Source organism: Lithobates pipiens, unplaced genomic scaffold (assembly GCF_037356315.1).
Source record: "Lithobates pipiens isolate NorthernLeopardFrog02 unplaced genomic scaffold, aLitPip1_a1.2 Scaffold_13, whole genome shotgun sequence".
In the NCBI taxonomy this organism is placed as follows: Eukaryota; Metazoa; Chordata; class Amphibia; order Anura; family Ranidae; genus Lithobates; species Lithobates pipiens.
Window position 1 is genome coordinate 162042645 of NW_027507718.1, and position 22750 is coordinate 162065394.

General features: G+C 46.6%; 1 protein-coding gene across 4 annotated transcripts in view; it reads right to left on the reverse strand.

Annotated features, from left to right (window-relative positions):
- CHAF1A (chromatin assembly factor 1 subunit A) overlaps positions 1 to 22750 on the reverse strand; it is a 623099-nt gene that overhangs the window by 64145 nt on the left and 536204 nt on the right. For all 4 annotated transcript variants that reach the window (XM_077475776.1, XM_077475775.1, XM_077475778.1 and 1 more), the window contains one exon: positions 16567 to 17042. In XM_077475776.1, coding sequence (XP_077331902.1) covers positions 16567 to 17042 — 476 coding nt within the window. The remainder of the gene's footprint in view (positions 1 to 16566; positions 17043 to 22750) is intronic.

The following is a 22750-nucleotide window of genomic DNA, read 5'->3' on the forward strand; positions in this document are numbered from 1 at the left end:
GAGTAATAGCATGCCCAAAAGACTACCTGGGATTGGCTGGTGCCTGCCTTTGCCGGAGTGTTCTGGGGAATAGCCTCCATGGTCCCCCTCTGTAGCTCCAGATCCCGCCGCTAGTCCTGTGTAGCTTGACGCTGGTCCGGACCGTGTAAGCACAGCACTGGCTCTCCCTCTCCTCCCTGTGCCCTAGAGACCCGGAACCGGAAGTCTTGGCACACAGTGATGAAGCGGTTCCGTTGGAAATGACGCTCAGCGCCACTGCAACAAGTAGCTGAGATGGAAGGTTCCACTCACTGCTTCTGGGGGGAACTGGCGCCATCCTGCCCCTGGCAACCTCGGCACTGGAAGGAGGAGGGTAACGGGTCTGCTCCGGTCAGCTGGACGGTACCCGTGCCCTGGATAAAAGAAGGCAAGAACCCCACTGTAGCCTCATTTAGGACCCGGTCCCTTACGGCTACAGACTCTTCAGGCAGCCCGAGAGAGGAGTCCCTCCAGGTTCCTGGCAACATATTCCTCCGACGCAGGAAGCACAAATGACTGACCAGGGACCTGAGGGACCGCCTTTTGAACGGTGGCAATGTGTTTCCTGCGTCGATGGGAGGGCCTCCATCTCTCAAGGGCTGTCCTGGAAGAGCACTTGGGAAAAACTATTCCCGAATACAGAATATACTGTATAGAACATGTGTCAAATATAAATATATATATATATTCACACAGAGTATATCAATATATGGATCAGCCAATCTATTAGGATCATCTATCTTGTAAATTCTGGGTCATGTGGCCTTTTCTGCTGTCTAAAGAGGAAGTAAACTCTCCCACTCTGATGCTTCTTTTCATTTAGTCCATTATAATAAGTAATTATCAAACTATAGCCACTGGAATCCAGCCCAAATTGCATGATACTTACTATTTAAAGAAACTTTATAAAATATGTTGTTTCCAGGGGTTAGGCAGCACCATCTTAAGTATTGTTTTCTGAGTCCACAGTGGAGTGTATTTTCGTCCCAACATTGAGCACTTCCTGTACTGTTAACCAAGCCTCCTTCTCAATCAAACATTTCTATGGCAACCCTGCTTCCCTGTTGATAGCTGACTTGTTTTATTTCATAGTATTGACTTGTGCTATCTATTGTTTGCCTGTGAGAGTCCTATCAGCTTCAGCTGATAAGTCTGCAGAAATGCTGTTCCATGCCCTGCTTTACACTGCATGTGAGGTCACATGGTGTGTAGGAGGAAGCTCAGTGATTTTGAAGTCTCCTGGGATATCAGAGGTGTGCAGTAGGAAGTCCTGATAACAGATCGATAAGCACATAGAATGTGTGCCATAAATCAGGGGAGATCTGGTCATGCTCAGTGACATCATTCTAAAGAACAAAAAGGATTACAATACTAAGCAAGTAAGGAGATATCTACAAGCCGTGTTCATTAGGGTTTTTTACGCTGATTTACATGGGATAAAGTTGTGGGGGAGGGTTTACAACTACTTTAATTGGTTTGAACATGTACAGGGAGTTCTGGACATTTATCTTAGCTGTCATGCTAAGATGTATTTGTTCACGTTTTCAGAAGAAACACCTGAAACCTTTATGATATGTAGTATCTCTTGGAACCTGTGCTGGATAAGGCTGACGCGGTGACAAGGGCCACAATTTGGAGAAATTTAGTAGCTGTAGTGTGCTTGTAGGTAACAGAGCAATGTGCTCAAGATGTGGCCTGGAGTCAGGGAGAGGGCCGAGAATCTCCCATAAAGGATGGGACAATGAACATAGAACGCGCTATTGTGGGCCATAATGTCAAAGGGGCTGAGTCAAAATCTCCTTAGTCTACATAAAGTGGCACACCCTAGGCCAGTGATGCCGAACCTTGGCACTCCATATGTTTTGGAACTACATTTCCCATGATGCTCATGCACACTCCAGTATAGTGGAGCATCATGGGAAATGTAGTTCCAAAACATCTGGGGTGCCAAGGTTCACCATCACTGCCCTAGGCCATGGCCATTACAGACTGTTGGAAAACCCCCTCTGTGACACACTAGTTCTAGCCTAAAGAACTATCTCTGCCCACCCCACTATGCCCAAGGAAGGGGTTGGGGACTACGGCTAGGCTGGGGTGTGGAATGGGTGGGGGATTGGGGTACTCACTATAATAGGCTACTGACACTTTTCCTGGTGAGAAGTCACCAGACTAGGACTCACCACTTCACCTACTTTTGCAGGGAATACCTCTCTTCTGTGGAGAGGGGTCTTTAGGGACTCCGACAGCCACTGTTCTGGGCCTGTTGTGCACTGCAGCCAACTGCACTGTGCTGCAAAGCTGTAGCTGAGGCTGAGCACAAAAAGCAGGGTCCGGTGGAAAAGGCAACATTACATACTGGCCCTGCCTCTTCAAAATGGCTGTGTCTTGGTATACTATTCCAAGCTGCCGTTGAGGGGCAACCATTCTGGCAAGTGCAATCGTATTGCTCTAGTGGGATTAATGCAGCCAAGGGGAGGAGGACTTCTCCATGTTAACCACTTGCCATCCCAGCCATAGTCATACGACGTCTGCAGGAGGCAACTCCCATCCTGGGTGGGTGCCATATGACGTCCTGGGCTTTCCAGCCATCTGGGGTGCATGCGCCCCTCTGCGTCACTCGGGAGCTGATGCGCGTGCCTGGCGGCTGCGATGTCCGTCAGGGCACCCGCGATCGCGTGTTAACAGAGCAGGACTGTGGATCTGTGTGTGTAAACCTGTCAAGGTGAGAGGAGACCGATCGTGTTTTCCCAGTAGAGAGGAACACTATTCGGTCTCCTCCTTGCGAGTCCCCTTCCCCTACAGTTAGAATCACTCCCTAGGTAACAAAATTAACCCCTTGATCGCCCCCCCCCCCCCCAGTGTTAACCTTTTCCCTGCCAGTGACATTTATACAGTAATCAATGCATTTGCAGTGCTTGCTGTATATAGCAGTCATTGCTGTATAAATGTGAATGGTTCACAAAATAGTGTCAAAAGTGTCTGATATGCACTGCAATGTTGCAGTCACGCTAAAAATCGCAGATTGCCACCATTACTAGGAAAAAAAAAAAATAATAAAAATGCCATAAAACTATCTAATATGTAGACGCTATAACTTTTGTGCAAACAAATCAATATACGCTTATTGCGATTTTTATTTACCAAAAATATGTAGAAAAATACATATCGCCCTAAACGGAGGAAAAAATGATTTACATTTTTTTTTAAATTGGGATATTTCTTATAGCAAAAAGTAAATAACATTTTGTTTTTGTTTTTTCAAACTTGTCGCTCTTTTGTTTATAGCACAAAAACCGCAGAGGTGTTCAAATACCACCAAAAGAAAGCTCTATTTGTGGGGGAAAAAAAATGATAAAAATGTAATTTGGGTACAGTGTTGCATGACCAAGCAATTGTCATTCAAATTGCGACAGCGCTGAAAACTGAAAATTGGCTTGGGCAGGAAAGGGGCGAAAATGCCCTGTTTTGAAGTGGTTAAGAACCAAGTGTAGCCAATCCTCCTGCTCCCAGTAGAGAGATCACTCAAGGACACTAGCATAAAAAAAAACAAAAAAAAAAAAAAAAACTGAGGATTGCTGGGAGTGGAAGGTTTTATATAGGCTAAAATATATAACGCCCTGTGAGCCACCACTATAAATAAAAAATAAAAAAAAACAATGTATCCTCTATGCTTCAGTAGAAAGTGTTATACATGTCTCATATCATGCAAAACAAATCAAAAAGGACAAAGCTAAACTCCCAGGCAGACCTATTGTGAGTGGGATAGATCGTCTCCCTTCGCGGTTGGGTGAATATATTGATATTCACCTGCAGCCCTTAGTAAAGAATACACAAGCTTATCTCAGACACCAAATACACATTACAGCTGCTAAACGAGTTTACCTCCAATGAAGATTTGGTGATGGCAACAGGCAACGTGGTATCACTCTATACCAGCAAAAACCACCGGGGAGACACAAGGGCAGTGAAGTGGGCCTTAAAAAATAATAGTGAAATGGAAAAGAGGCTACGAAAATTCATCTTGAAATGCCTACGTTTTTGTTTAGACCAAAACGTCTCCTGGTACCAAAATAATTTTTTTCTTCATCAGTAAATAAGTCTGGAGTTTATGTCCATAACTAATAACCTAGTTTTAATACACACTAGGACACTGAAGAATATTGTAGTAGGGATAATTATCTCACTTTTATTTATATAGTTTTTTTTTTAAACATATATAGATTGATTTTTTATACATATTTTTTATCATATTTTAATGAGTTGGCCATTTTATAAAACAGGATTTTTATACTCACTGTAAAATCTTTTTCTCTGAAGTTCATTGACAGACATAGCTCCATTAAATCTTGACCGTAGGGTTATTACACCATCTTCAGGAGAGGACTAGGCAGAACATGTAATACATGTGAAAAAGAGAACTGTACAGTTCCGCCCAGGGGGCGGTCCCTCTGGCTATAACCCCTCAGCCTGCTTCCTGCAGCTCAGCGCATCAACAAGCAGTGTAACGTAAAATAATAGGAGGGGTGGGTGCTGTATCCGTCAATGAACTTCAGAGAAAAGGATTTTACAGCGAGCACAAAAATCCTATTTTCTCTTTCATTCGTTGACGGACACAGCTCCATTAAATCTTGACCGTAGGGATGTCCCCAAGAAGTCCCGGTCGCCAAGTGTCATAACGAGGGGTGGAAGAGCAAACATAACTTCACCCACAACCAGACGGACGGAGGAGTCACCATCTGAACCGACCACATCAGAAAATGCGGCCAACATATGCGTCAGAATTCAACCAAAATTTTACATCCTACAAGAAGAAAGAGTGTAAATTGCAACGATTACACGGCTGCCTGCAAAACTTTGCGGCTAAAGCAAGTATCAGAAGACGCACTTACATCAACTTTGTAGAACTTTGTGAAAGGAGGACCAAGTCGCCGCCTTACACACCTGGGAGACAGACGCTTGATGTCAGAAAGCCCAAAAGGTCCCAATTGCCCTGGTGGAACGGGCCGTGACAGGAAATGGGGGCACCCGCCCCTTCAAGGCATAAGCCTGGACTACTATCTGTCTGATCCACCGTGAGATGGTGGGCGACGAGGCAGCCCTTTTTTCGGACCAGCTACCGAAACGAACAGAGAATCTGATTTCCGTGGCAGACAGCTACACCCTTAGGGCCCAGACCACGTCCAGGGAATGGAGGTCCAGCTCCTTAGGATGTGTCGGCTTAGGACACAGAGATGGTAACACAAAGTCCTCATTGAGATGGAAGGCCGAATCCACCTTCGGAAGAAAAGGTTGCAGATGCAACACCGCCTTATCCTTGTGGAAAACCAGATAGAGCGACTTGCAAGACAAGGCCGCACACACAGAAACCCTCCTGGCAGATGTAATAGCCACTAGAAAGACCACTTTCTGAGAAAGGGTCAGCAAGGGAATTTCCCAGATGTTCTCAAATGGCGGTTTCTGAAGCGCTGATAGCACCAGGTTCAGATCCCACGGAAGTAGGGGTGGTCACACCAGAGGGACTACATGACTAACACCTTGCACAAAAGGTGCTTACCAATGAGTGAGACGCCAGGGGTCGTTGGAAAAAGATAGCCCAAGGCTGATATCTGTCCCTTGATGGTGCTTAAAGCCAGTTTCTGGCCCACTCCTCGCTGTAATAACAGCAGGATTCTGGAAATGGAATAGGCGCGTGGACGCAACCCCAGCATGGTGGAGATTATCGAGTCCGACACCTCGGTTCCTCAGCACCTGGCTTTCAACAGCCATGCCGTTAAATCCAGCGACTGTAAAGAGGATGGAGTATTTGACTTTGCGATAGGAGGTCTTCCCGCATCTGCAACCGCCAGGGAGCATCCGCCACCAGGCGTACTAGGTCGGCGTACCAGGAAAGCCGAGGCCAATCTGGAGCGATTAGTATCACTGGAATCCCCTCGACCTCCACTCTGCGAAGCAACAGTTTGAGCGGAGGGAAGGTGTAAATCAGCCGGTACTGCTCCCTTGGAGCCACCAACGCGGCTGACAAGTCCGCCCAAGGAACTCTTGTCCTGGACACGAACCTCCGCACCTTGCAATTGAGCCGAGAAGCCAGAAGATCCACATCTGGTGTGCCCCACCACAGGCAAAGAAGCTTGAACACCTGCGGATGCAATGACCATTCTCCTGGGTCCAGCATCTGGCGACTTAGATAGTCCGCCTGCCAGTTTTCTATTCTCGGGATGTATATGGTCGAAGGATGAGACACCTCTCGTGCTGCAGCCGAGCTCCTTGTTCCTCCTTGATGGGTGACATATGCCACCGCTGTGGCGTTGTCTGACTGGATCCTGATCGGACGCCCTCATAGCCTCATTGACCATGTGGAGAGACAAAGCCCGATCGCTCGAAGCTCGAGCACATTGATCAGTAACTGGGATTCCTCTCTCGACCAGAGGCCCTGGGTCGACTGTAGACCCAGCACTCCGCCCCAGCCGGTCAGGCTGGCGTCCGTTGCGATTACTGTCCAATGAAGCGACGGGAACGATTTCCTGGACTGAAGGGCCGGAGACCTCAGCCACCAGAGAAGAGAGTCCCTGACTAACTGGCTCACCCGAATCTGCTGATCCAGGGATAATGTATATTTGTCCCATTTGGACAATATCTCCCTCTGCAAGACTCTTGTGTGAAATTGGGTGCACGGTATCACCTCGAAAGGAGGCCAATATAAGACCCAGAACTTGCATGCAGAAACGCAGCGACGACCACCTGCGGTTCATCAACAGCTTCACAGCAGCGCTGAGTCTGCAGTTTGTCTGAAGGGAGAAACGCTCTCACTTCCACGGAGTCCAGCATTAAGCCTAGGTACTCCAAGCGCTGAGTCGGCACTAGAACCGACTTTTTGAGGTTCAACACCCAACTCCTGCAGAGTTTGCATGGTGATCGCCACATCCTCCCTTAATTCTGAGGTGGAAGCTGCTCTCAGAAAGAGATTGTCTAGGTAACCCACGATTGCGATCCAATGTTGTCGCAACAATGCCAAAATTGGAGCCAATACTTTGGCAAAGACTTGGGGTGCTGAAGCCAGGCCAAAGGGGAGAGCTAAAAACTGGTAGTGCTCTTCCCCACTGCAAATCACAAGGAAACCTCTGATGCCTGAGGCATATGGGTATATGCAAGTACGTGTCCTGGATGTCCAAGGATGCCAGGGAGTCCCCCTGATGGAGTGCGACTACGGAGCAAAATGATTCCATTCTGAACCTTTGTACTTTCACAAAGCAATTGAGGACTTTTAGGTCCAGGATTGGACGTACCCCTTCCTTCTTGGGGACTACAGATTGGAGTAAAATCCCTGAAACATTTCCAGCTTTGGAACAGGTACTGTCACCCCACGTCTGACCAGGGCCCTTACTGCCCCGAACAGGGCCTCCCGCGAGTTAAGGTATGCTGGAGGGAAAAAATCTGTCTGGTGGCCAAGAGAGGAACTATCTTGTAGCCTGATAAAATCCATTGGTTGGGCGGCCGAGAGGCCCACCGAGCTGCAAACGCCCAAAGGCGACCCCCTACCCATGTGACGGGTAGGGGCAAACCTTCATGCGAGAGTACTTTTGCTCACAGGCGAGACCAGGTACGCTTTTGTCCCTCAGCAGTCACCCTGTCAGATTGAAAGTGCTTACTTGAAGTCCCAGGTGGACGAAAAAGCCTCTTGAGCGGAAAAGGAGGGCCCTTGCCTGCGGCGTGGCTCCTTAGCCTTCTTGGACTGTGGGAGCAATGTACTCTTCCCACCTGTGACATTCTCTCTAATGTCATCCAGCGAAGCTCCAAATAGCCGCTCACCAAGTAAGGGCAAGTCCCTCAAAGCTTTTTTAGATGACTTATCCGCAGAACAGCATTTGAGCCAGATCAGGCACAGCAGCATCACTGCTGATACCGATGCTCTGTAGGAGTAGGGGGAAGTGTATCCAGGGCCGCATCACAGACATACTTAAGATCGTGCAGCAAATGGTCAGCTAGATCTTCGCAGACCGGAGGAGACTGTTGCTTCTCCAATTCACGGTGCAATCGTTTTGCCCACTCAGTAAGGGTCTGCGACACTAATGCTGTGGCCAGTACCGGTCGTATCGCTGACCCCAATACCATAAACAGACCGCGCCACTGCCTCGCCCCTCCTGTCAGTAGGGTGCTTAAATGCAGGATCCCCTTATACCAGAATCATGGTTACTTTATTTAACCTGGATACTGGAGGGTCCATGACCGGGGGAGCCGACCATTCTTAAGGAGTTTCTCTTCAAAGGGGTAATGCACCGCTATTCTTTTTGGTACCGAAAAGGTCCGTTGTGGTCTTCCCCATTCATTGTATATGAACTTATCAAAATAAGTCAGATACGGAAACACCTTACGGGACCCAAAAGGGACCGACACCTCAGCAGAAGATCCTGCTGCATCCTGTATTTTCAAGGTAAACCGCACAGCTGTGATAAGTGCTCCAACTAGCTGTTTCCTGCGTGGACCCCGACACAGAATCATCCTTACTGTCCTGGTCAGCATCCTCTGACACATCAGAACAGGGGTCGCCAGTCACTGCGGGGGCAGAGTGAGTCAGAACTCTCCCCGGAGGACGGGGCAGGGGCCGTTTTTTACCCCCCTTGAGCCTGCACACCGCCTCCCACCCTGGCAACAAATGTTTCAAGGACCGCCGACAAATCGTCCAAAGGCACTTCACTATTTGCAGGCGAGCCGGTTGCAATTGCAGCGACATCTGGGGAAGAAATTGCAGCTTCCCATGCCATGCTGACCCTCCCCTCTCTGCCACCCTTGGGGACTTGGGACAAGGCGGTCAATACCACCCTCCTACGGAATACAGGGACGGGGAAAGGGTTCTCCCCTAATTAAAGGGATCCCCTAATCGACCTCCCAAGGAATGCCCAGCTGCTCTGTCCTGCTGAGGCAGGGAGAGCTGTACTTACCGTCCGGGCGAGCTGGAGGCATCCCATTACAGAGCCACACCCGAGCAGTACAGGGTGGCTGCTGACCACGGCACGGTGTGACAAAGATATCCGTAGTCCGGTCATATGTGTGTCCCGGAGCATTTAGCTCACTGGCCACCCCTGGAGCCTGTGGGGCAGGTCGTGGCCGACCCAGCGTGTAGCTAGGGTCTGCACCAGCTCGATGGCTAGGCTGCGGAGATTACAAGGATCTATATTATCCAGCCTGTCACCCAGCCGGCTGTTGATAGAAGATCACAGGATCAATATCTTGCGCAAAAAGCAAAAATCCAGAAAAAAACCCCCAGGAGTGATGGTCCCAGCATGGAGCCTAGGTCCTTCACTAGGCAGAAAAAAACTGAGCTGCAGGAAGCAGGCTGAGGCGTTATAGCCATAGGGACCACCCCCTCGGTGGAACTGTACAGTTCTGTTTATCACATGTATTACATGTTCTGCCTAGTCCTCTCCTGAAGGTGGCATAACCCTACGGTCAAGATTTAATGGAGCCGCGTCTGTCAATTAACAAAAGAAAATGGGATTTTTTGTACTCACCGTAAAATGCCTTTCTCTGCAATTCACCGACCGACACAGCTCCTCTCATAACTATTGGGCTGTTATGCCCTATTACTAGGAGATACTAGGCATTAGTTGTAATATAACACTCAGAACTCTTAGTTACGCCTAGGGGGCGGTCCCTTGGGCAACAACCCTCCACCTTGCCATGCAGTCATCAGTATGTCAACAAGTAGTATAACGTAAAGATAAAAAGGAGGGGCGAGTGCTGTGTCAGTCGGTGAATTGCAGAGAAAAGGATTTTATGGGGAGTACAAAAAAAAAATCCTATTTTTTCTGTAATTCACCGACCGACACAGCTCCTCTCCTAACCATTGGGACGTCCCCAAGCAGTGCCAAACGAGGGGTGGGAAAACAGCATAAAAACTTCATCCACCAAGTGGGAAGTGGGAACTAGTGAAACTTTACCCACAAAAAAATAAAAAATAAAAACAGCACGTGGAGAAATCCACCACCAAACCAGGGTACTCAACAGGAGTGACTAACCACAACCGCACAAAAATTGTGGAATGTAATGCAACAGTGCATTAACTTAATGGTACTGTGTTTTTATAAAAAAAAAACAAAAAAACAGGAATATATTATATATTCAATTGCAACTATACGCCCAACTGCAAAACAGGCATCAGCCGATGCACTGACGTCTACCTTGTAAAACTTGGTAAACGTGTGGACAGACGACCAGGTCGCTGCCTTACACACCTGACCGACAGACGCTTGGTGTCGGAAAGCCCAAGACGTTCCGATTGCCCTTGTGGAGTGGGCCGTGACCAGAAAGGGGGGCACCTGCCCCTTCAAGGCTTAGGCTTGTACTACAATCTGTCTGAGCCACCTGGAAATGGTGGCCGATGAGACCGCCATGCCTTTCTGTGGACCAGCCAATGAAACAGTGAGTCTGACTTCCGAAAGGGAGACATGGCAGACAAATACACCTTCAGAGCCCGAACCACGTCCAGAGCGTGAAGGGCCACCTCCTTAGGGTGCTTCGGCTTAGGACAGAGAGATGGAAATACCTCATTAATATGAAAAGCCAAGATCACTTTTGGTAGAAAAGACGGTTGCGGACGCAACACCACCTTATCCTTGTGGATAACCAGATAGGGTGACTTGCAAGACCAGGCCGCCAGTTCCGAAACCCTCCTGGCCGATGTGATGGCCACTAGAAAGACCCCTTTCTGGGAAAGTCAACAGGGGAATCTCCCTGATATTTTCAAATGGCAGTTTTTGAAGTGCTGATGACACCAGGCTCAAATCCCATGGGGGTAACGGTGAATGCACCAGAGGGACTACATGTCGTACCCCCTGAACAAAAGGTACTCACTAATGAGTGAGACGCCAGGGGTCTCTGAAAAAAAAAAAAAAAAAAGGCTGAAATTTGCCCCTTAATGGTGCTTAACGCCAATCTCTGGTCTACTCCTTGCTCAAGAAACAGCAGGATCCTGGATATAGAAAAGGAGCGCGGATGCCATCCTTTCTCCTCACACATGGAGATGTAAGCCTTCCAGGTATGATGGTATATCTTCCGGGAAGAAGATTTTTGTGCTCTCAACATAGTCGGGTTCACTGAGTCCAAAAGACCCCAGTTCCTCAGCACCTGGCTCTCAATAGCCATGCCGTTAAAGCCAGTGATGGTAAAGCAGGATGGAGAATCGGACCTTAAGACAGAAGGTCTTCTCGCAGCGGCAATCGACAGGGAGCATCTGCCACCAGGTCTGCGTCCCAAGGACGCTGAGGCCAATCTGGGGCCAACAGTATTACTGGGATCCCCTCGGCTTCCACGCTGTGAAGCAGGCGTGGTAACCGTTTCAGTGGGGAAAAGGCTTAGATCAGTTGGTACTGATCCCACAGAGCCACCAGCTCGTCTAACGTGCCTGCCTACGGAGCTCTTGTCATGGACACAAATCTTGGCACCTTCTGATTGAGACTGGAGGCCAGAAAATCCACATCTGGTGTGCCCCACCTCAGGCACAGTAACCTGAATATATCCGGATGCAACACCCATTCTCCTGGGTCCAGCATCTGGCGACTCAGATACCCCGCCTGCCAGTTCTCCACTCCCGGGATGTAAATGGCCGATAGGGACGGTACGTGTCGCTCTGCCCACCGAAGTATGTGAGCGACCTCCCGTGCAGAGACTGACTGGATCCTGATCAGACGCCCTCTTAGTCTCAACCATGTGGAGAGACACAGCCTGATAACTCTCAATTCGAGCAGATTGATCAGCAACTTGGATTCTTCCGTCGACCAGAGGCCCTGAGCCGACTGAACCCCCATCACTCTACCCCAGCCGGATAGGCTGGCGTCCGTTGTGATCACTCTCAACTTCAGAGGTAGGAACGATTTCACGGACTGAATCACCGGGGACCTCAGCCACCAGATCAGTGAGTCTCTGACTGACTGGCTCACCTGGATCTGCCGATCCAGGGACAACTGAGATTTGCCCCATTTTGTCAAAATCTTCTTCTGCAGGACTCTGGTGTGGAATTGGGCATAAAGGTACAGCCTTGGAGGCTTCCATGAGACCCAGGACTCACATGCAAAAGCAAAGCGACATTCACTTGGGGTTTATAAGCAGTTTTACCGCAGATCTGAGTCTGCAGTTTGTCTGAAGGGAGAAAAACGTTCGCTTCCATGGAGTCCAGCAGCGAGCCTTGGTACTCCAGATGCTGGGTCGGTACAATCACCGACTTCTTTAGGTTCAACAGCCACCCAAATTCTTGCAGGGTCTGCATGGTGATCGCCACATCCTCCTCTAATTGTGAAGCAGAAGATGCTCTCAGGATGAGATCGTCTAGGTATCCCACGATCGCACTTTGCTGCAGCAACGCCAAAACTGGATCCAATACCTTGGTAAAGACTCGGGGGGCTGATGCCATAACAAAAAGGAAGAGCCACAAACTTGTAGTGGGCTTCTCCCACTGCAAATCGCAGAAACTTTTGATGCTGAAGGCATATGGGTATGTGCAGGTACGCATCCTAGATGTCCAAGGACGCCAGGGAGTCCACTCTATGGGGTGCAGCGACTACTGAGCGAACTGATTCCATTTTGAACCTCTGCACTTTTACAAAGTGATTGAGGGCTTTTAGGTTCAAGATTGGACGTACCCCTTCCTTCTTGGGAACTACAAACAGATTTGAGTAGAATCCCTGGAAACGTTCTGATTCCGGAACCAGTACAACCACCCCGCGACTCAGCAGGTTCCTTATTGCCCCAAGAGGGCCTCCCGGCGAGCCAGGGATATGGGTATGCTGAGGGGAATAACCTGTTTGACGGCCAAGAGAGACACTATCTTGTAGCCCGAGGAAATCAAATCCCAGACCCATTGGTCGGATAACCGAGGGGACCACTGGGCTGCAAACTCCCAAAGGTGACCCCCCACCCAAGACATGGGTGGGGCAAACCTTCATGCGGTAGCACTTTTATTCGCAGGCTTGTTAGGCTTGCGGTTCCAGGGATGTTTTTGTCCATCCGTGGTCGTCCTGGGGACGTTTTGCCAAAGCTCCGGGCAGACGAAAAAGCGTTTGTGAGCGGAAAGAGAGGGCCCTTGCCTACGAGGTGGCTCCTTAGCCTTCCTGGCCTGTGGGAGTAAGGTACTCTTACCACCAGTGGCATTTTTGATAATGTCATCCAAAGAGGCTCCAAAGAGCCGGTCGCCAAGGAAGGAAAGATCCGTAAGGGCTTTTTTGATGCCTGGTCAGTAGACCAGCATTTTAGCCAAATCAGGCGCCTCAGCACCACAGCTGACACTGAAGCCCTAGATAACAGAGGGAGAGTATCTTCCCACGCACCGCCTCCATCTTGGCACTGCAGGTGACAAAGTTGCAATTGCCTGGATTTCGGGGGAAAGAAACACCAGTTTCTGAAGCCATGCTGACCCTACTCTGTCTGCCACCCTAATCTAAGGGGACTTAGGACAGTAACAATCCCACCCTCCTTACTGCCGCTGGCTGAGGGGCTCTTTCCCGCCGGACTCACCACCCTGAGGAGTTCTGCGCTATCCAAGTAGTGCCTGTAGTCCCTGTGGGACAACAGGCACTACAGGTGCAGAGGAAACAATGCTGTGTCAGTGGCAGCAGCTGCAAATGGCGCCAAAACCGCTCTGAAGTGTGCTCAGGCTTGAATAAAATGGCAGTCCAGTATAAAGACATAAAACACAGGGAAAATGGCTGTGAGAGCACATGCTGCTGCAAGAGAACACTGAAAACGTGTTCAGACTTCCAGAAAATGGCCGCTGGTGTTCTGTATAGGAGATCACCTGGAAAATGGCTGCTAAAGACCAGGAGAGCATGCTGCCCTTGCCCACACCTACAATGGCAGCCGAAGCAGCTCCATGAGGTACAGGGAGAAAACGATGGCAGTGAACACAGCGCTGTACAGGACATCAGCAAAACCTCACAGACACCCCCCTCCAGATGAGAGCCCCCCCAGAGAGCCCCTGCATAGACACACACACCACTCAGCAGCCACATGCAGCATCCTCCCAGAGAGGGGGGAGGGAAGATGGGGACAGGGGAGAGAAGAGAGGGAGGTGAGGGACCCCCGAAGCGACCTCTCAGGGAATGCCCAGCCCCGCCGAGGCAGGGAAAGCTGTACTTACCAGTCCTGAAGAGCTGGGAGACATTCCATCACAGGCCCACTCACTGATCAGTACAGGGTGGCTGCTGGCCTGGCATACTGTGCCGCAGACGTCAGTAGCCCGGTCATATGTATGCCCCGGAGCATAAAAGCTCACCGACCACCTCTGAAGCTGAGGTTTCGTCGTGGCCTGCCGAGCGCGTAGCTGCAGCCGTCACACGCTCGATATCCAGACTGGGGAGACAGGGATAAGGGTATCCAGCCTGTCATCCAGCCGGCTGTTGATAGTAGATCCCAGGATCAATCATCTTGCACAAAGAGTCATGCTTCTGCATAAAAAAAAAAAAAAGCACGAACCGATGGGCCCGCAGGGTTCCTAGGTCCAACTCATTTACTAGGCAAAATAACTGCATGACTGCATGGCAGGCTGGAGGGTTGTTGCCCAAGGAACCGCCACTGGGCGGAACTAAGAGTTCTGAGTGTTGTATTACAACTAATGCCTAGTATCTCCTGGTAATAGGGCATAACAACCCAATGGTTATGAGAGGAGCTGTGTCAGTCGGTGAATATAAGAGAAATATATTTTATTGTACACACATTTATATTTCCCCATTTCTTTTACATTTAACTTTCCATCAAAATGTTTTCTTAGTATCTTATTTTTGGTCTCGTTGAGACTGATTTGTGATCGTATTAACTCAGTATTAGACCCTTTTAAATGATCACATATATTAGTCACAAATCCATAAGCTTTATTTATCCTAGTACAATATTTAGTAATGGTTCCTTTGATTTAAATTATATGCATTTGTGTTTTATTATTATTAAATGACAGTATTTGTTGTTGCCGATTAACACATGGGATATGCTGAAATTCTGCCGTCCATCCTGGTTGTCTGTTTATATCAATCTGCTGGGCTTGGTAGTACATTCAGAACACCGTACATCAGAGGTGAAATACTATGGTATAGTATACGTTCAATGTCTCCAAACAGTACAACTATAAATATTCTTATTGAAGCATATGGTTTAAACACTAGTGTCTGCGGACCACAACAAATTGGCCGCAGATGTTCTATAATGGACAGCCTGACCGTCCAATCATATTACCCACGAGGAAGATACCGAAATCCCTTGTATTGAAACACGTAGGGGAAGGGACGGTACGTGTGGTAGGTGAACTACCAGGAATGATCAGTATGCCATCCCGTTATAAGCCGGGTTTACTCAACCTTTACGTTAGTTGCAGAACAGCGCATTGATGCGCCTGGCTATTGTGAGTACCCTGTGTGGGATTTTCTTATGGTGTTAATAAATTGTCTTTACATACTATACCATGAAGTCCTCCTTTTTCTATTAACATACCAAGGCTCAATGGTGACCCACCCAGCATCTCAGATCTACTACTGAACCCAGGAATGGTTCTAATGCGTGTATTGAAAAAGCATATTCGCAAGATCACACGCTTTAAGGTGAGCCTTCAATACCTGGGGGGAGCACCTGAGTGAGAACACAGCATCTTGCTATTAGAGCACCTTCACATAATTTTCTGAATCGCATGGAGTGCAGAGATCTTGTAGGGAAGGAAAGATAGCACCGCTCCAGGAGGTCAGACGATAGTAAACCTCTTCACCATTAGAGAAGCCACAGACGCTGGCAATTGCATGTAGCAATAATTAGGATGTAGCTATGAATAAGCACTACTGTTGGTGCGAAACAAGTCAGATCAGTTGCTTTCCCTAAACCTATGGATTTTTATGGTTTCTTGTTACTAATCACACTTATGCACTTTGTCACTTTATTATTATAACCATTTTAGGCATTTATTTTTTGCTATTGCAATCTATGTACCATATTTATCGGAATATAACACACATCCCAACACACATTTCTTTTTTTTAAAGAAAAAAACTTTTAGGAGGGAAGTTTAAGGAAAAAAACTTATATTTAAATGCCCATTAATGCAGACTTTTCAGTGTCATTTGCAGCCTTGCATTGCAGCCTTGTCAGTCATTTGCAGCCTTGCCAGTGTCTTTGCCAGCTTGCCGTTTAAAAATGGCACCGCCGAGATACAGAGTGGATGTCCTGTGCATCTCGGCAGCGCTCGGTAGGCTTTCGGAAAGCCACAGAGCGGCTGAAAGCCACAAAGAACGGCAGCGAACCTGACAATCAGCGTACAACACGCACCCACTATTTTCCTCAGATTTTAAGGGGGGGAAAGTCCATGTTATACGCCAATACAGTATATTTTACAGCTTTCACATCTTTAGTATAGTATTCATTATTTATATTTCATGTGTAGCACTATTAGCCCTAGTGTTCTCATAGAAACCATTTTCAAGATTCAAAGAGCCTGCATTGTAGGAATAGGAAAAGGTTTGGATTTGGCATGAACTATAGCATAGTGTGTCTGAATAGATTTGATTTAGAAAAACAATTACTTACATTATGGAATGATCCTATTGTAGCTTTTTTCATAAACTTGGTGATGGGCATACTGCCAGCAGATTTTCTTTTGCCAGATGAAGGCGTTGCTTGTGTCTGTCCGCCAACGCTTATAATTTCATCTCTGCTGGGCAAATTCAACTGGGTGATATATATCCACTGACATGGTACAGGAAGACTCTCTTGCTGAAAGCTCTTCAAAATGTCCCCGTGCACATACCAACACAAACGATGATCTGGGCGTTTTTCATACATCGAATTCTCAGAAATTATACGTTTCAATCGTGCTTTAGAAGGTATATGAATACTGCTGGGCATCTGGTGACAAGCATTTGGACTAGTAGATTCTGGTATAGCAATGTTGCTACCATCACCCAAAGAAATGATGCCACGCCTGCAACACTCTTGAAACTCCTTGATAATGATTTTGCTTCCATTGACATTTCCATGAAGCAAAGGGAGAAGATGCATAAGTACTGCATAAAAGAAAATACATATATTTTAGAAACATCCTTATTTGGGATAAACACACATTAAATAAAATCAGATAATGCAACAAATAGTTTTAATAGCCTTAGCTTGGATTTCTTAGACACACAATCAATTGTTTTGGGGTAAACCTATACATTTCAGTGTGGATTGAATATTATGTAATCCTACAATAGTTCTGGAATGATAGTATGAAATAAAATTTGAATCCATTGGGCTCGAGACTAAGATAAAGCGGTATTAAATCCGAAAACATCTAAAAACGTATTAAATAACAGTTCACCAATTTGATGTAGTGGCTGCATTCGTTTTTTTCGCTCTATTTTTGCCTGGTTACCATAACACAGTCTGTTATTTTTAAAGTTACTTTAACAAGTTAAGCTATCCAGACAAAGGCTAAAAGAAAAACAAACATACAGCCACATCTAAGAATCGGTAAGCTGCAATATATTACATTTTTGTTTTTGGGTTTGATACAACTTTACGGTATATAACACCAATTCAGAGAGCATACAGGTAGGAAGCCATATACTAGAAAGTGCTGATCACTAACTTGGGATTGCATGCATTTTTGGTAGTGCAGCACCTTAGAGAGTTTACCCTGCAGCTAAACTGCTAAAATACTGTAGGGCACAGGAGGAAAATTTAAGACAAAATTATACTGTTCAAGCACAAACATTCTAAAAGTTCCCTATAACACAGCTACAGCCGTCATCCCGGTAAGGCTACATCAACCCAAGGACATATGGGTATGTCCTAAGGGGTTGAAGTAGTTAAATCAATTCTCCATTTCTCTAGAAAACAGAGAAGCAAAGAAAGAATGAAGAGATGATTACTTATTCTACACACAAGCCACCTCCCCAATTTTATGTTCGTATGACGCATACCTGCGTTCATCCATTCTGTACTATGGGTGGTTGTACATGTACGCGCTCCTGGGTGTCTCCCAGGTCGTATACATTGCTAGTTACATTGCAAAGACAAACTTTGTTGCAGATTCATACTCTTTTTTTTGCTCTGGAGAAAAAAGCTGTTAGACCAGGTCTTGTGCACAAATAGGAGTGACCAATTCATTTTAATCTGCTGGTGCACTTTAAGAGTTCTGATAAGGTGCAGTGTCAGCATCCATTTAGAAGTGAATAAACCTTAGTGAGTACTCTCGGTTGCAGAAGATGCTAATAAACGCCCCCCGCCCAACCCCTTTCTTGTATGCTAGTTTCCTTCACAGCACCCCCCCCCCCCCCTCCCATCTTATATACACCAGTCCCTTTCACAGCCTCCCTTTCTTTATATCCCCCAGTCCCCTTTACATGAAAGCCCCCACCTTAACATTACATTTCCCCCACCCAATCATAGCCTTTCCCTAATCCTACCTTACACAGCAGTTGGTAGGCAGAAGGCATGGTTGCCTGGACAGAGGCCGGGACTGCCCAACTTTTCCTGTTAACAGTGAGGTAATTGGTTGCAAGGACCACCCCACACCCTAGCAAATTACCAGCTTGTAAACTTGAAGTGGTGTATACCACTGGTTTTACAGAAAATTATAGCTCTTCATTTTAAAAAATACAATATTGCTTTTGTGGCAACTGTATATGCTATATTTTTACTTTTAATTTGCTTTATTTTTTTTCTATGGAAGTGGAGGTCCATGTGAGTAGCAAACCTCCTTGGGGCTGCAAGAGAAAATATGATTCTAGATTGTACAGAAGGATAATACAAATGGTAGACAAAGAGCCAGAGAAAACATCCAAAGAGACAAGCTAAACTCCAAGGTCCACGTAAATCAGTGGTGTGATCACATGATCTGCTGCTGTTTGAGCGACAGCTAGCTTAAAGTGGTTGAAAGAATATCCCTCTATAGTGTGTACTGCATCAATCACTTGTGACAAGTTTTCCTGACACCAAGAGGAAAAAGGCGACAGGCGGGAGCTCCAGCTGATGCCTCAGCTCTGTTCTTGTGTGCAGGGAGTTGTGTCCCTACCCTCAACTAAGCTTTCAGAGCTCTCCTCACTGAGCTGTGCAGAGTGTAATTTCAACTCCCTGACTCATTTTTTGAAAGCTCAGACAAGCTTTATACATTTTAGAAGTTAAATGGCTGTAGAGTAAAGAAAACTGCAAACAGGCATAACTTATATAGGATTTGTTTTCTCTTTATGTATTACCTGAGGCCAGTAACTTCGCTGGATATATGTATTGGGTTTACAACCACTTTAACCACTTGGGATCCGCGCTATTGCAAAATGACGGCAATAGCGCGGACCCACATTTTCGGGACTACGTCTATTGACGTAGTCCCGGTTACGAGCGGCCTGCGCGCCCCGCGCTCTGTGATCGGCGAGTCCGTGAGACTCGCCTGATCACCGATCCGTGTAAGGGGTCGATCCCGACCCCTTATCACGTGATCAGCTGTCAGCCAATGACAGCTGATCACGTGATAAAACGGAGCCGGTAATCGGCTAGTATTCCTCCTCGCGCTGACAGCGCGAGGAGAAAAAAAAAAAGCCGATCGCCGGCGGCCGTGTTCGGGACATCAGTCCCGATCACGGCCAGCAATTTAAAAGGACACCTGCCCCCTGCCAGTGCCCACCTGCCACCCGCAGTGCCATCCTGAATAAAGTAAGTGCCCCCCTGTCAGTGCCACCCAGCAGTGCCCACAGTGCCACCCAGCAGTGCCCACAGTGCCACCCAGCAGTGCCCACAGTGCCACCCACAGTGCCACCCACAGTGCCACCCAAAATCTGCCTCAGGTGCTGCACCCCAGTGCCGCCCATCAGTGCCCAGCAGTGCCGCCCATCAGTGCCCAGCAGTGCCGCCCATCAGTGCCCAGCAGTGCCACCTATCAGAGCCACCTATCAGTGCCACCTATCAGTGCCCATCAGTCCCATCTATCTGTGGTACCTATCAGTGCCCATCCGTGCCACCCATCCGTGCCACTTATCCGTGCCACCCATCCGTGCCATCTTATCTGTGCCCATCTTTGCCCATCAGTGCCGCCTTATCTGTGCCCATCGGTGCCGCCTTATCTGTGTCTATTAGTGCCGCCTTAACTATGCCTATCAGTGCCCACCAGTGCAGCCTATCAGTGCCCACCAATGCAGCCCATCAGTGCCCACCAATGCAGCCCATCAGTGCCCACCAATGCAGCCCATCAGTGCCCACCAATGCAGCCCATCAGTGCCCACCAATGCAGCCCATCAGTGCCCACCAATGCAGCCCATCAGTGCCCACCAATGCAGCCTATCAGTGCCGCCTAATCAGCGCACTTCAATGAAGGAGAAAAATGACCCGTTTGCAAAATTTTATAACAAACTATTAAAACATGATTTTTTTATTTTTTTTTTGCATCTTTTTTTGTTTGTTTAGCAAAAAATAAAACTCCGAGCTGTAACTAAATACCACCAAAAGAAAGCTCTATTTGTGGGAAAAAAATGATAAAAATTTCATTTGGGTACAGTGTTGTATGACCGCGCAATTGTCACTCAAAGTGCATCAGCGCTGAAAGCTGAAAATTGGTCTGGGACTGAGGGGGGTTTAAGTGCCCAGTAAGCAAGTGGTTAAAGAAAAAAAAAGCCAGGCTGAAATGCGCCAAAGTGCATATAGGCAGTATGGTCACAAAAAATATGAAGCTTTTTCAAAAGAAAAAAACGTCATACCAACTATGAAACAAGGAGGCAGCCTGTTATGATTTAGGGCTTCTTCGCCGCAATATAGCATAGGTTGCATAGGTTTCATTGAGGGCTACAGAATTTGCTTTACTAATTGATGTGGATGCGTTTAGCGCTGTATACTGTAGGTAACATCAGCTAAATACAGTATACAGCACTGCATTCCTGCAGCAATACAGGGACTTCGTGTCTGCCACTAGAATAAAATCAAGTCAGGCTGGGATCTCATCAGCCATTCATAAGGAGCCTTGTATTTTGAAAACTACTATTAGTGTGGGGTTTAATACTCCAGTTGCCTAGGGTACCATTAAAAAAACGTTTCTTACATTTTATCTTTCTCCCACATGCGCTCTCCTTTTCATGTAACCAGTTCCCAAAAAGGGAACTCGTTTTTCACAGTAATGTAACATTTGTCCCCATTTATTGATTTCAACTCTCCTTAAAGCAAAGCTCCACCCAAAATTTGGAAGCTCCACTCATTTGCTTCCTCCCTCTTCCGCTGCCACTTTTGGCATCTTTCACTGGGGATCGAATACCTGTTGAAACCAGGCAGCCACTCTGACTTCCGGGTAAGACTGCCACAATTGTCGTGCGGCGAACTATGAAACTTGAAACTTTTAGCTACCCCAAGGCTTGCTTGCAAAAAGTCCTTTGAGTAAAGGTATATAACTATATATTTGTTATGGTTAAATAAAGACAGCAAAACCACCCAGTTCAAAAGTATTGGGACACATGCCTTTGCATGAACTTTAATGGCATCCCAGTCTTAGTCCATTGGGTTCCATTATGGAGTTGGACCACCCTTTGCAGCTATAACTGCTTTAACTCTTCTGGGAAGACTGTCCACAAGGTTTAGGAGTATGTCTAAGGGAATATTTGATCGTTAACCAGAAGTGCATTTGTGAAGTCAGGCACTGATGTTGAACGAGGAGGCCTGGCTCACAGTCTCCACTCTAATTCATTCCAAAGGTATTCAGGGTTTTTTTTTTATATATATATTTCAACAAAGAATATAAAATAACAGAACTGTGAATAAAACCATATAGTTTCATATCAAGTCGCCAGAAATAAACTTTTTTTTTTTAAATATAAAAATAAGAAGGGAAAAAAGGGGGTGGATGTTGGATCGGGTGCTTATCTGGCTACACATGACACACAGAATATTCCTTTCCCTTCATCAAAAAAAACGTATATACAGTGCCTTGCAAAAGTATTCACCACCCCCCCGGCATGTTTTGTGTTTTGTTGCCTCATAACCTGGAATTAACATGGGATTGTTTGGGGATTTGCAACATTTAATTTACAGAACATCACAACATTGAAGATAGTTTTTTTTTTTTTTTATTATTGTGAAGCAAACAACAAATAGGACAAAATAATAGAAAAAGTCAATGTGCATAACTATACACCCCTGTAAAGTCAATACATTGTAGAGCCACCAATGCACAAGTCCATGGATTTGGGCTCCCTATTTCCACAGATAGACTAACGATCTTAACTGGTTATTCTCAAGAATTTGATGTAGTTGAGGCCGATATTTTCTGAATCAACAACTAAACCCTCTATCCATCGAACCTGGCAGAAAATAAGTATGTTCCAAAAGAGACATTAATGGGGAATTATACTTCCAGAAATAATGAGACTGTAATAAGTCCCATATGGACAAAGTGGATACGGTCAATGAGGATGTTGAGGATACCAGCCCTCTAAATGAGCATGGGAGCCACATTACCACAGACAAATCTTTATCTGCTAAAGTGGATTCAACTTGCACCCAAAATTTAGATTCACTAGATTTAAAGTGCATTGCTGAATGGAAACAATTGCATAGCAATACAATTTAAAATTGGGAAATGACAACTTTCCCATTCGCTTAGTTCTATAAAGGACATTAAGAAATTCTCGCATGTCTTCCTTTCCATATATAATGCGAGATAAGAGCCTGTAGGTTGGAGAAAAAAAAAAAAAACCTATATGAGCGCCCATAGTAATCATTTGAAAGCGAAACAAAAACGCGAGGTATAGTCATC